This window comes from Palaemon carinicauda, chromosome 9 (genome assembly GCF_036898095.1).
Source record: "Palaemon carinicauda isolate YSFRI2023 chromosome 9, ASM3689809v2, whole genome shotgun sequence".
NCBI lineage: Eukaryota > Metazoa > Arthropoda > Malacostraca > Decapoda > Palaemonidae > Palaemon > Palaemon carinicauda.
Genome location: NC_090733.1, coordinates 104,994,729 through 105,009,152, shown reverse-complemented (window position 1 = coordinate 105,009,152; position 14,424 = coordinate 104,994,729). Strand labels below are relative to the sequence as shown.

Below are 14,424 nucleotides of genomic sequence, written 5' to 3'. Positions count from 1 at the left end.
CAAATCCTATGAAACCTTATTGCTAAGGAATACCCAATTATGTGGAGTAAAGTAAGTTTGGAAACTTCTTAATCCTCCAAAACTACAAAAGTAGCTGCTTCTAAAACTATATCACACAGCTTGGTAATTAGAATTGATATTGTATATCATTGTCTCAGATTCAGGAAAAGTTAGAAATTCCAGTTTCCTTTTAGTCTTTCAGACTTCTATACTGTGCTCACTTGTGTAAGCCTTATCAGTTGTATAATATTGTTTTACTAGAGTTTTGTACCTCAAATGGTATTTTGTAATGGTTTGTTGAAAGTATTCTAAACCAGGTTATATATTGTAGTCATGGTATGTTGATTTTAATTCATTTTATCATATCTCTCCTTCATTAATAGCCTACCTTCAGTAGCATATGGGAGTCAGCAATTTGAACATTATAGGAGGTTCATAGAAATAAACAGAATTTTGACATTCCTTATCTCTATTCATCTGATGTTTTTATACACGCCCACCCTCCTCCTCAGTTCCCAGCAATGTTAAGAGGGTAGGAGTAATTTTGTCTTCCAAACTCAGGAGAGAATGACATTAACATGTCAGTTAACACTTACTGCTACTGCTAGAATGTCCTTCCTTTAATAATGGTATGTATATATTAAAGAGACAGAAAATGGGAACAATTTTAAGATTTAACCATTAAATGTTGATTAAACCAAGCTTCTGGATAAGCACCAATATAAACATTAGGTAAGTATAGAAAAAAAGGAATATTATTAAAGTTCTGTTTTCTCTTACAGGGGAAGTCCTTGCTGTTGACAAAGGTTATTGCAGCTTTATAAGATATGACCGGACCATGTATGAGGTTTGTTCAGAATGCCTAATGCGCTGTAATAACCAAATTATTCCGTGTCCAGAGTGTATGGTAAGTGTTTATTTTTTGTGAAATGTATTTTCTCATTTTGTATTAAATTTAGAAAATTGTCAAATGGAGGAATATACAGTATATGTCCCACTTTGGATTATTTTAATATACGTAGTTTAAAAATCATTTCAACTAATCAGTTGTTCCTGCATCAACCTCATGGGGTTGTTTTCCACATTGGGTATCACATTGCAAAATGTACTTATTAGTGAAGGCTCTTTTCTGTACCTCTTTGCTTTTTGGCAGTAGCCATTTTGTACAATGCTTAATTTCAACTTTCAACTCCCTAAAACCCTTACTGTACAGTTTCTTTAACTTTCTCAATGGCATTCATTGTTATAAAGCTGCTAATTCAATCAGATGCTCTTTAAATTCAGATAACTGCAAGACTACAAATGAATAAAAAAGTGTGATACTTTGACACCTATAAAACTCCAGGACAAATCTTGTAAAGAGTGACAGGAATATTTTAGTTTTAAGCGCAGCCCCTATATCAAGGTTTGATCACAACTGATTATGCATGGTACCTGGGGTCATTTTTATGCTGTGTAACCACCCAGAAAAGTGATAAACTTTTCCTCAATGAACAGTTTCACATTCATTACATGGCTCATTCATCTATGAACTGAGGAACACTTGTACAATATGCATTCACACAATACAATAGTGCTATGATAAGAAAAACAACAGCTCTTACTTATATAAACTATTTTCAAATTACAGTGTCATCTTTTAATTCTTAACTCTCAAAACATGTCAGTGTTTACGCATATTAAGAAACATATGGAAACAAGCCTCCCTTAAGAAATTATTTCAAAGAACAGAATCGATCAATCAATCATTTACTAGGCAGTAGTCTTCTTCGTCTTTACATATGTGTGTTGAATATGGAAAAGTTATTTTTATAGTACCTATGTATTAAGTTTGGAAATAGAAATATTCACATAATTGTAATATTTACTGTATCTTGATATATTTTAAATGTATTCTCAAATAAGTAATTGTACAGTATCATTCATGCTGATGTTTGACACGCTTGTCTTTTCTAACAGTGAGCGCTAGTAACATTTTTGCTTTTTTCCAGTCTGTTTTTTGTTCAGAAGACTGCAGAAGCAAAGGACTTGCTGGGAGACATGGCAAAGAGTGTGAAATAATAGGTTATCTCTTGGATCTTGAAATAAACGATGAAGAAATCTGTAATGCTTTAAGAACAGTCATTCATACTACTTTTCATGAATTGAAGAAGAAGTTACCTGTACTCCGAAAAGAAGTGAAAGAGCTTTCTCCAGAAAAGTATGGGTTTGATCCAAATGGGGTCTTCAATTCATCAGATTATAGATCTGTGTACCATATTACTGCTTTAAACAGTAGGAAGCCAAATGTAAAACTACTAAACTATTGCATAGTTGCTTTCCTTCTGACGAAGGTACTCCGCGAGAGCAAAGCTTTCTTTTTAGATGAAACTGGCAAAGAATTCGACCCAAGCGATGAGGATTGCATAATAACTGGCTCATCTCTTTTACATCACTTTGCATACAACTGTGTATATTTTGAGGTTTCTGATATGAAGGTGAGTTTCTATTGATTGAAAATTAATTAGGTATTTTATGGTCAGGGCCTATCTCCCATTTTGATACTATTACTGGCGGGACCTAGAGAGAACCCAGCCTAGTTAGTCAGCCTTTTTATGCCTATACTGTACCTTTGATTGTTTAGTTATTTTCTTTGTAGTTAGGAGAATACTGTAGATATTCCTATGTTGAGAGTTTTGGGAATTTCCCTTTGTAGGTTGTTTCTGACATAATTTTACTTGAACTCATAAACACCATGTCGTCTCTGCTCTTGAACTCCTTCAGTTTGAGTTAAATCACAGTATTACTTATATTTCATGATAGAACTGCATCTGTCTGTATTCAGTAATAGAAAAATTTTGTTTTCAGTAACTTTTTCGTTGTTCATCTTTCTTATATGAAAAGACAATTATTCTGCTGTCATTACCCCGCTTATCCTATACGTTACTGTATATTTCCACACATTAGACAACCCCTAAATCTTAAATTGTTCCAACACGAATACTTACCTCGAACTACTTTCTTAGGAGTCACTGGTGATCTCCTCTCCATCGACCAGAGTTTTTAGTATGTTACCCCCCCCACTCCGCGCTCTAAGTAGCCTTACCCCCAGCATCAAGGAATGTGCCCCGAGGGTAGGATCAAGGTAGGTCGCTTGCTTGCTGGGTCACCTTCCTCATTAAGTTCTCTGGTCGCGAGGCGTTCACACCCTCACTCTCGTATCTCTGTCGATCCTTTGTGTGCGTTCTGTGTCCCACGTGTTCCCAGCGTGGCAACTTGCGTTTTCCAGTGTGCTTTTCCCAAGTGTTCCTGTGCGTTCACCTTTCAACCGTGTGCTTACCCAGTGTTTTAATTGATTCCCTTAGTGCTTGTGTCGTGCGTTGTATGCGTTATGGAGCAAATTCGCCGTTGTCCTGGGCCTAGAGCCGGGAAATCGTGTGGAGCGTTCCTCTCCAAGCCCGAAGTGGATCCTCACTCCCTTTGTTCCTCCTGTAGGGGAAAAGTTTGCTCGTCAGCAGACACGTGCCCCGAGTGTGTAGACTGGAGCGATATACAGTGGGTACGCTACGGTACCAAAAAGAGGAAATCAGCGAAACGTTCCCCCAGGAAAATTAGTGTTTCCTCGCCGATACCGTCACCCAGTGAGCGGTCCGACGGGGCCTCGGTTTCGCCATCCCCTACACAGAGTAGGGGACGAGGTAAGTCTAGTGTGGTGGATGAACAAGGCGTCCTTTCCCAGGAGCCCAGTGTTAGTGCAGTGCCAATAGCGGGCCCCTTTAGGGCTAGTGAAGGACCCAGTAGTGCGTCCGGAGAGTCGGCCCTTGTGCTCGAGGGGCACGCTTCCTCCGATGACCCCTTGTGGGGTAGTAACGCAGTCTCGGTGTCACCGCCGCCCTCGTGGGCCTGTGCTTCTGGTTCCTCTTTAGGGGGAGACAACCAGAGGAAAGTTCGACCTTCAGGTAACGATGCCTTCGGTTGGAGGCTCCCGAAGACGCCGGGTAGGTCACCCCTGAGGATGGATGTGACCCTGGATCCCTGGCTCCCGGGCATGGAACGGTTTGAGTCGTTCCCAACCCTCCCCATGGAAGTCCCCGATGACTTCCTCCAACCCTCGACCTCTGGCATTCAACGCCCGAAGAAGTCCCCCGCAGTCCCCGCTACCAGCCGACACGCGGTGAACACAGTGTCGTCTGGCTCATCGGAAGAGGTCAGGGTGAAACACCGCCGTCGGAGGGAGCGGTCCAGGATCGAGCGTTCCCGTTCGAGGTCGCGCTCTCGATATAGCAGAAAGCGCTCCCGCTCCCCGAGTCGTAAGTATAGGAGAAGTGTATCTCCCGGTGGCGCCTGGATCTACGTATCTTCGGGGAATCGAAGGTGCTTCGTTCCCCAGACCACCAGTCCAGTGAGCGGTCCCCAAGGCTGCCGCCCTCCGAGCACAGCCTTGACCCTCGCGACCTGGCTCGCAGGAAAGACCTCTCGAGAAAGCATAAGTCCTCGAGGCCTCCGGTTCACCCCGCCCAGCGGGGGGAAACGTGCTTCTTACCAGGCAGCCTGGCCGAACCAGCCCAGCTGGTGCGGCCTTCAGGTCGGAAGGAACGGTTCCCGCTGTCGGGTCAGCCCACGATAACTGCGCCCTCAGCACCCAGAGCCTTCAGGCGTACGAGAGTCCCCGCTGAACCAGCGGTGCCTGCACTATCCCGAGCCCCTGGTGCGGTCTTACCCCCAGATGAGGTCCAGTACCTCGGCGGGATGGTGCCCCTGGCCCCAAGGGCTAGGCGTCCAGTCGGCGTGCCCGGTAAACTGGCTTCCCCGCCCCAGGCCGAGACCTCGGCTGACAGAGGGGAGGGCTCCCCGACAGAGGACTCCGCCTACAGGAGAGTGGTTAGCCTGATCAGAAGGCACCACGAAATAGCAGAACCTGCAGCTACAGATGAAGATTCCTGGAGGTCAAGCCTGCTGAGAATCATGCAAACACCCTCCCAACCTAAGTCATCCCTGGCTCTCCCTCTGGCCCGAGATCTAGTTCTAGGGCAAGAGTACATTGACAAAGTAGTGGCCAGCAATGCCGAGGCTCCCAAGACCCAGAGTGCCTCTAAATTGCTCCAGGGCCTCAAAACCCAAGGGAAGGTCTATGTGCCCGAAGGACGTCGCCCAGGTCCTTGTAAAGTAGAAACAGCCGTGGACATTCTGGGTCAAGGCATCTCAGACGACAGAGCCTCTTCGGCCCCAGTCTGTTTCTCACCAGCAGAGGCCTCCATGATGGAGGAAATGTCGCGAAACTTAGTTAACGTCTCCTCTTGGCTGGACTGGTGGGCTTCCACGTTGGTGGGTGTTCAAGCCTCCTTCGACCCCGAGGACCCTGATCAGCAAGGCCTAATGAGGGACCTCATTACCTCCGGGGGTAAAACCCTCAAGTTCCTAACCTATCAGTCTCTCGCCCTTACAGCCAACTGGGTTCTCCGTAAGCGAGACACTGTTCTAACGAAAGTGTCTCGGAAGGTACCGGACAGGGAGGCGCGAGCCATTCGCAGCCTGCCCATGGGGAAAGTCTCTGTTTCCTCTGAAAGAGCTAGAGACCATAATGGAAAAGGTCTCGAAAAAGAAGGAGGCCAACGTCACCAGACCGGCAACTTCTAGGAGACCTCCATACAAGAGGTCCGTCTCGGATAGCGCCGCGACGCCCCAAGCCTCTTCCAGCACTACGAGGAGAGAGGCCCCCTCTTCCTCCTGGTCCTCAACGCCGCAACCCTCCCGCAGGGGAGCAGCAGCGCCCCTCAAGCTCCTTCAGGTCGGGTTACTCCGCTTCTAGGAGAGGCAGATCAGGCCGCCCCTCTAGATGAAGGTAGTGTGGGAGGCCCCCTATCCCCGCCCAAGCCTCAGATTGGGGGATGCCTCAGAAAACATTGGCAAGCATGGAAGGCTCAAGGGGCAGAGCCTTGGACAGTGTCCGTCCTAAAGGAGGGCTACAGACTCCCGTTCCTGACGAATCCACCCCCCTCTTATTCCGGCCAACCGGACGGAATGGCTAGCCCCCAAAGATCCGTTAAAGAGGACCGCCCTTCAAGAGGAGGTATCCTCCATGTTAGAAAAGGGTGCCATGGAAGAAGTTCCTCTCCCAGGGCCAGGTTTCTACAGTCGCCTGTTCCTGGTAGAAAAAGCGACGGGGGGGTGGAGACCGGTTATAGATCTGTCGGCTCTCAACAGGTTCGTCAAGAAGACGGACTTCAAGATGGACACTCCAAAGTCAGTCCTGCTGTCTTTGAGGGAGAAAGATTTCATGATGACCGTCGACCTCAAGGACGCATGCTTCCAAATTCCGATCCACCCCTCGAGTCGGAAGTTCCTCCGGGTGAAATGGGGTTCCCAGATCCTGCAATTCAGGACTCTTTGCTTCGGTCTGTCAACAGCGCCCCAGGTGTTCACGAGAGTCTTCACGACTGTCTCAGTGTGGGCTCACGAACGAGGCATCCGCCTTATCAGATACCTGGACGACTGGTTGCTCCTTTCCGCCTCAAAAGCCCTCTTGGAGGAACAAGGGAGATGTCTCCTCCAGTTTTGCAGAGATCTGGGGATTGTAATCAACCCAAAGAAGTCAAATCTATCCCCGTCCACCAGAATGAACTACTTGGGGATGACATTGGACACCATTCAAGGAAAAGTTTTCCCTTCGGAGGACAGGATAAGGAACCTCAGGCACATCATTCAGCCGTTCCTGTCAGAACAACCCAGGAGAGCGAAAGACTGGCAGAGGCTGATACCTGGTCTCATTGGAGAAACTAGTTCCCCAAGGGAGGATAAAGCTCAGATCCATCCAATGGAATCTCAAGAACCTCTGGTGCCAGACGGACTCACAACAAGTGCTAATTCCAGTCCTTCCAGACACGAGACCCTCCCTGGAATGGTGGCACTGCCTGTCGAACTCCCTCAAGGGAATGCCCTTCGGGACCAGCCCTCCAGAATTACTTCTGTTCACAGACGCCTCCAACCAAGGATGGGGAGCCCATCTCCTCGATGGAACGGCACGAGGTACCTGGTTGGAAGGGGAAAAGCAACTCCACATCAATATCCTGGAGTTGAAAGCAGTCCAGAAGGCGTGCTTACACTTTGCAAGTCTGCTAAAGGGAAACACCGTGGCGTTGATGTGCGACAACGCCACGGTAGTAGCATACATAAAGAAGCAGGGAGGCTTGAAATCGAGGGAGTTGTGCGATCTCACCATAGAGATTCTGAATTGGGCAGAGGAAAATCACGTGGTGTTGTTAGCAAGGTTCATTCCCGGGAAGAAAAACGTTCTGGCCGACGGCCTCAGCAGAATGGGCCAGATAGTAGGGACAGAGTGGTCCCTTCTCCCAGAAGTAGCCAGGCTCATCATTCAGCGTTGGGGTTCCCCGGTGATGGACCTCTTTGCAACGAAACTCAACGCCCAACTCCCAGTCTATTGCTCCCCTGTACCAGACCCGAAAGCAGCCTTAGAAGACGCCTTTCAGCACAAGTGGGACAATCTGGATGTGTACGCTTTCCCCCTTTCACGTTGATAAGACAGGTGCTCAACAGAGTAAGGACCGCCCGAAACCTAAAGATGACTTTGGTAGCGCCCTGGTGGCCGGAGAGAGAGTGGTTCGCAGACCTAAAAGACCTAACGAGTCAACCGCCGTGGCCTCTACCCGCCAGGTCAGACCTTCTGCACCAGCCCCCTCTTAATGAGAGAATGCCTTGATGAAGTCATTGAGCTTCAGCACGGCATTTCATTCCCGTGCTGAATCTTGGTGACGGGCAAGAGGGCTCTCGAACTTCGGGAAATTGCTCCCCCAGTTTGAATCTAAATTTCTCTCTTTCATCTTTTTCTTCTGCTTAATATTACTTCGACCTTCTCCTAATTTTACCAACTTTCTTTCATCTTGCTGTCCTATCTCTATGATTATTATTTTTCTTAGTTATATATATATGTAGATGTATGCATATATATATATATATATATATATTATTTTATTTGTTTATTTATTTATTTATCTATTTTTTTTTCTATTTTATTTAAAGGGCGTGGATATTTCCACATTCGTTATTACTGCCTGCTTAGATGAATGGGAGAAGGGATCACGGTTGGGAGGTATTCGCATTCAAAGCTATATATGAGAGTATTGGATGATCTCAGCCATCCCAAAGATGGTTTGGACCTTTTTGGCGGAACTACTCTCAAGGGTTGGGTCATCGGAATCCAGGGGGATCCAATCCTTGAGGTGGGACTCTTGGATTTTGGCCGGAAGCCCATCATTACAGATATGGGGAGGATGATTCCATATTACTTTGGTCTCAGTCCTAACAGGCAGGTTTAGCTTACACCTGTGCCTCTATATCTGTTTTGATGCTATCCTTTGGGTAGGGTATGGAGTGGACCATCGGGGAAGTATACTCTCATTGTGCCGATAGTGGAGAATGCAAATTTCCTTTCCAACGTATGGTACTTTCTTATAATTCTCAAGCAGGTACCCCAACAAAACAACAACAAAAAACCTGAAAATCCCACCCTTAAATATGGACCCTTCAAATACTGACTCCCCATCCCCTGGATTTGCTGACTCCCCCCCCGGCACTGTTGACGACTTCTGCTACTGTAATTAAGGAAAACTCTGTTGACGACCTTCGAACTAAAAAGGACCACTCTACTGATGTTAAAAAATCTAGCAATTTGGGTAACACAGGGAAACTACGATTCCTTCATGTTTCCCAAATCCCATTAGAGACAAATTATGATGATATATATAGAGCATTTGAGTGCTATGGATCGATAAAGGAAATAAGGATGAGACTTGGAGATGAAAAATGGGACTTGGATATCTTTTGAAAGTCATGATGAGGCGTTTAATGCCATAAGTAATATTAGTAGTATCAAAATTAACGAATTGAACATCATGGGAGCTCTTTGTGATAAGGTCCCAAAGGAATTGGATGTGTACAAACCTGTTGATTGGTTTGAAAAAGATAGAAATGTACCCATGCCTTCACAGAGAAAACCCAAAGCACCAATGTGGCTCTTAGCTGAATCTAAAGGGATAATAGGGAATTATTTTAAGATATGTAAGTTTATCCAAAAAAAAGTAGGAACCATAGCACCTGGAGATATATCTCGTTTTGGGAAGAACAGTTATCTCATCCATGCCAAATCTTCGACTCAGTCTGCAATACTGTCTAACTTACAGACAGGCAGTGATGAAATTACATTGGAAATGAAACCTCATCTAAATTTTAGTTATGGAAGGGGAGTGGTCTTTAATAAGGACCTATACGAATTTACAGAGGAGGAGATACTTTCTATGTGTCCATTAAATGTATGGAAAGTGCATAAGGTTCCTGGAACTTCAATGATTATACTCACTTTCCAGGATGCTGATGTACCTTTCCATATTTTTATTGAAAATGAAAGGATTAAAGTTCGGCCTTTCAAACAAAAGCCCCTGCAATGTTTTAATTGTTTTAAATTTGGACACCCATCCAAAGTTTGCAAAAATGGAAAAATGTGTGGTATTTGCTCCAAAACTTATCATGGAGAATGTACACTTGAGGCCAGGTGTTCAAATTGCAATTTGAATCATAAATCAACTGATAGGAGATGCGAACTGTATAAGTTGGAGGAAGCTGCTCTAAACAAATCAAGTTTAGAACACATAAGTGTGGGACATGCAAAAAGACTGTTGAATAAATCAACCAGCTATGCAAAGGCCTTAAAATCAAAGGTAAATTTACCACAGGAGACAGCAACCCCACCTAGCACTGCCAGTAATCCTAAGAAAAGAAATACAACCTCTGATAATAAAGTACTGCATGACAAGGTAATCATATCGCCTTCTGAGGCTTTGCCACAGCGTATTAAAAATGGGTCATTGCCCATTTCTGTACAGCCTTCGTCCCCCATTACCAACAATAGTACTAACCTCTCCCAGGCCATGTCCTTGCCTGATTTGATGGAGATGCCACCTGACACCAAGTTACCAGGTGCACCTGTATTGGGGAAGGTGCAAAAACCTGGTAGCTCAAAACCTACTAATCGGAAAAGAGAGAGACCTCCATCTCTCTCGCCCCCTTCCATAAGAAATATCAAAATTACGACGTCAAATAAATATGATGATTTGTCTGTTGATATTTCTGATCTGGAAGTCAATTTAAATAAATCGGAAATTCAAGTGGAGGTCCACCAACCTCCTCAACAATCAGATCAAAAAGACAAAAAGAAAATCATAAATTCTAAACCCAATCCATCAAGACCCTCTTTAATAAAACCACCTAAAAATAGTGTTAGATCAAAAACTGCTAATGGGAAGACTCCATCTAAGGGGTCTACCAAATTATAAACCATAGTTTTTTCCTCCATTTTGCAATGGAATTGTCAGGGTTTAAGGGCCAAATATGAGGAACTTAAGCTCCTTATTCATGAGGATTCCCCCATAATTATTTGTCTACAGGAGAGCAAACTTGATCATAATACCCCTTGCCCTCGCGAATACATTAGTTATAGGACACCATATGATCACCAAGTGGGGAGCCATGGCGGAAGTCTCATATACGTTCGTCGAGATGTTCCCCAAGTTTCTCTGTCTATTCGTACACCTCTGCAGGCAGTGGTTGTACAGATCGACATAGGGCGAAAATATACAATTTGTTCTCTGTACTTGCCTCCAAATGATAACATTTTGTATGACAACTTAGTGGAGGTGATTCAACAACTCCCTCAACCTTTTCTTTTACTTGGAGATTTGAATGGTAGACACCCTTTGTGGGGTGATGTTTTAGCAAACACGAGGGGAAATATCATATCATCAATTGTGGAAAATGAAGATGTGGGACTCCTTAATACAGGAGAGCCCACACACTTTCATGTCCAGACAGGTACCTTGTCATGTATTGACCTATCAATCGTAAGCTCTAATTGCCTTCTCGACTTCGATTGGAGTACATTAGATGATTGGCATACTAGTGATCACGCACCAATCATTATAAACACCAACAATGGTCCACCTTTACAGGGATCGCCACGATGGAATCTTGACAAGGCGGACTGGGATAAATTTCGTGAGCTAAGCGAAATTGAGGGGGATGCAGGACAAGTTGAAAATATCGATGATGCCATAGACTTACTGAATGGAACTCTCCATACAGCAGGAGTCAATTAAATTCCAAAAACAACAGGGTTATTCAAACGACGACCAGTCCCGTGGTGGTCTTCAGAACTAACTGCCCTGCACAGAGCCACAAGAAGATCTTTAACACGATTGCGTAGACGCAGAACTGATGAGAATTTAATTATGTACAAGAAATGTAGAGCACAGTTCCGTCGTGCCATGAAAGAAGCAAGGCACCAGTCATGGATGTCTTTTGTTTCCTCCATTAACAGTAGAACACCACCATCTTCTGTGTGGAGGAAAGTAAAAAAGATAGCTGGCAAATTCACCCCCAACCCACCACCAGTGTTGAGGGTGAATGGCCAGTATGTAACTGAAGCAAATGATGTTAGCAATGCCCTGGCTAATCATTTTTCAAAAGTATCCAGCAAGTGTGAAGGAGCTCTTGGTCACCAGTATAGGAGCACTGAAGAAAAGAAAATTTTAAATTTTGCAACAAGAAGGGAAGAGTCGTATAATTCTCCTTTCACTGAAAGAGAATTTGATTCCGCACTTGCTCATTGCAATGATACAGCCCCTGGACCCGATGGAATTCCATATGCAATGATTAAACATGTACATTTTAATACAAAGCTATTTATTTTAAGTATTATTAATAGAATATGGCATGATCATAGTTACCCTAGTGTTTGGGAACTAGCCATTATTTTAGCCTTTTTAAAACCCGGTAAAGACAAGTTTTTAGCAGCAAACTATCGTCCTATTGCATTGACATCTTGTTTATGTAAAATCATGGAGAAGATGGTCAATGCAAGGCTGATGTGGTACCTTGAAAAGAAAGGTATTTTATCACCGATTCAATGTGGATTCCGAAAAATGCACTCAACGACTGATGTGTTGATACGACTAGAGTCTTCTATTTGTGAAGCCTTTGCTTCCAAACAGCACCATGTTACAGTATTTTTTGACCTTGAAAAGGCATATGATACCACATGGAGATATGGTATACTTAAATCCATTCATGAATTGGGATTGAGAGGAGAGCTGCCACTATTTATTCAGGCATTTCTTTCACGTAGAGTTTTTCAAGTGAGAGTTGGGGAAACTCTATCAGAGAGTAAGTGCCAGGAAGAAGGAGTTCCTCAGGGTAGTGTGCTGAGTGTAACCCTTTTTGCACTAGCAATTAATGGGATATCCTCAGCCATTCCCCAGGATGTTCTCTCAACATTATTTGTGGATGATCTCTCAATATCATTTGCTGGCACCAGAATGGCAATGGTTGAGAGAAAAATCCAACTCTCTATTGATAAAATTATCCAGTGGGCTGACATGAATGGATTTAAGTTCTCGACAAGTAAAACTACCGTTGTCCATTTTTGTCGTATCCGGGGAGTACATCCAGACCCGGATATATACAGTACATTAAAAGTCAACGGATACCATGTGCAAGAGAAGCTAATTTTTAGGTTTGATATTTGATTGTAGGCTGACATGGGTTTCTCACTTAAAAGCATTAAAAGCTAAATGTGTTGAAGCTCTGAATATCTTAAAAGTATTGTCCCATACATCGTGGGGGGCAGACCGCAATACTATTTTAAAATTATACAAGGCCTTGATTTTTTCCAAAATTAGTTATGGTTGTGAGGTATATTCTTCAGCCACCCCAAGCCGGTTAAAAATATTAGACTCGATACATCATGCAGGTATTAAATTGTCTACTGGAGCTTTTAAAACCTCGCCTATCCCAAGTCTCCTTGTTGATGCTGGAGAGTTACCTCTAGACTTTTACCGAATGTCTTCCATTCTTCGGTATTGGTTTAGATTGCAAAGACTCCCTAACTCTCTATACTCCTGGAGCCAAGGGGTGTTCGCATGCTAAAAAGGGCCCCTTGGTTACTCACTATTTTCTAAAAGAACATCACCTGGGGCATCATTTTAGTGAGGGTAGACATTCTGAAACCCGGCAGTAATCTTGCTAGTGATGGTTTTGTAGCTATTGACCATACTAAACATTTCAGCAAAAATTTGGAGTAGGGGAAATGCAAATCTTAATAACTCAGTAAGGAAATAAGCTATTTGCATGAAATACCCATCAAAGTGTAGCTTATAGGGCATGCTACAAGATGAGAGTAAGAAATATTAAAATAGGTCAAGGTCAAGGTCACCAGAGCTCAAGCAATGACGTAATTTGACACTTGCCCAAAATCTGGGCCTCTAAAAACTTAAAATTAAACCAGAACCCAGTTGTAAACTAATCTATTCTTTTATTTGTAGATTCTAGTAGAGTACTACATAGGATAGTTTTAAAAATTATTTGAAGAAAAAAAACACACTTTAACCCTTTTATTTTCAAGTCAAAATATCGAAGAAAATAGCAAAAATGCAATTTTTCAAAATTTTATGCTAGTTATGTTGGCTGTTGAAAGCGTATCAAAAGAGATTAAAGCAGCCCCAAATCTTTAAACAGCACATGATTAAATAGTAAGAAACCTATCATAATGTCATAATGTCTAAAACCTGTCTTTTAACCCTCTCAGGGCCTCAGGCCCAAGACGAAAATATTTGAAAATTGGAAAAATGCCATTTTTAAACTAAACAATTTGATATGATGAATCGTTCAAATAATCAAAGGAAATTAGTTGCCGGTGACACATGGTTATCATGCAGAACCCTTAGGGGTAAAACCAAACTATTAAAAACATCCTCATTGCAAACACTGACGTTTCGCAACCCAGGAAAATTCTTTTATGAAAGTGGAGCTGACATCCAAACCACCATTCAATGTGATTAAATCTATTCTGTATGATGATCTATCCTACATTCTTGCACCCCTTGCCTGAAGCTTGGCATTGACAGTAAGGGCAGCACCTGATGCCACGCTTCCCACAGGAACAACGTTTTTTTGCACATGAAGTGCATGTGCATGGCATAGGAAAGTCAAGTGCCATCAAAATTTGATCCCGCACTGGACGCAATAGGCCATCCTGCTCAAAGAAACCAAAGTCTATGGGATCAAGATGTGGATTATCCAAACACTGTGTCTGCATGTATGATCCATAGACAGCCCTTTGGATATGGCCTCTGATCAATCTGCTGGTTGGTGGAAGGTCTAGGATTGTTTTGGAACTGTGGTGAAATACCTGGTATCTGAGGTGGTCCAATGTTTGACAATCACCTGGAGCTTTCAATGGATACACCTGCACCAGAAATTTTTCCACTAAGGTGAAATCTGTATCATATGGATTCCTGGCAAAGTTCTGGAGAAATTTCTCAGGCTTGGCCTTCAAAGCCGCTGTTTTCGTTCCGAATTTACTTGTTGAGTCACATCCAG

General features: G+C 43.6%; 1 protein-coding gene across 3 annotated transcripts in view; it reads left to right on the top strand.

Moving 5' to 3' along the window:
* Positions 1-14,424, top strand: part of LOC137647036 (SET and MYND domain-containing protein 4-like) — a 157,591-nt gene that overhangs the window by 127,021 nt on the left and 16,146 nt on the right. For all 3 annotated transcript variants that reach the window (XM_068380173.1, XM_068380170.1, XM_068380172.1), the window contains exons 3-4: positions 783-907; positions 1,992-2,477. In XM_068380173.1, coding sequence (XP_068236274.1) covers positions 783-907; positions 1,992-2,477 — 611 coding nt within the window. The remainder of the gene's footprint in view (positions 1-782; positions 908-1,991; positions 2,478-14,424) is intronic.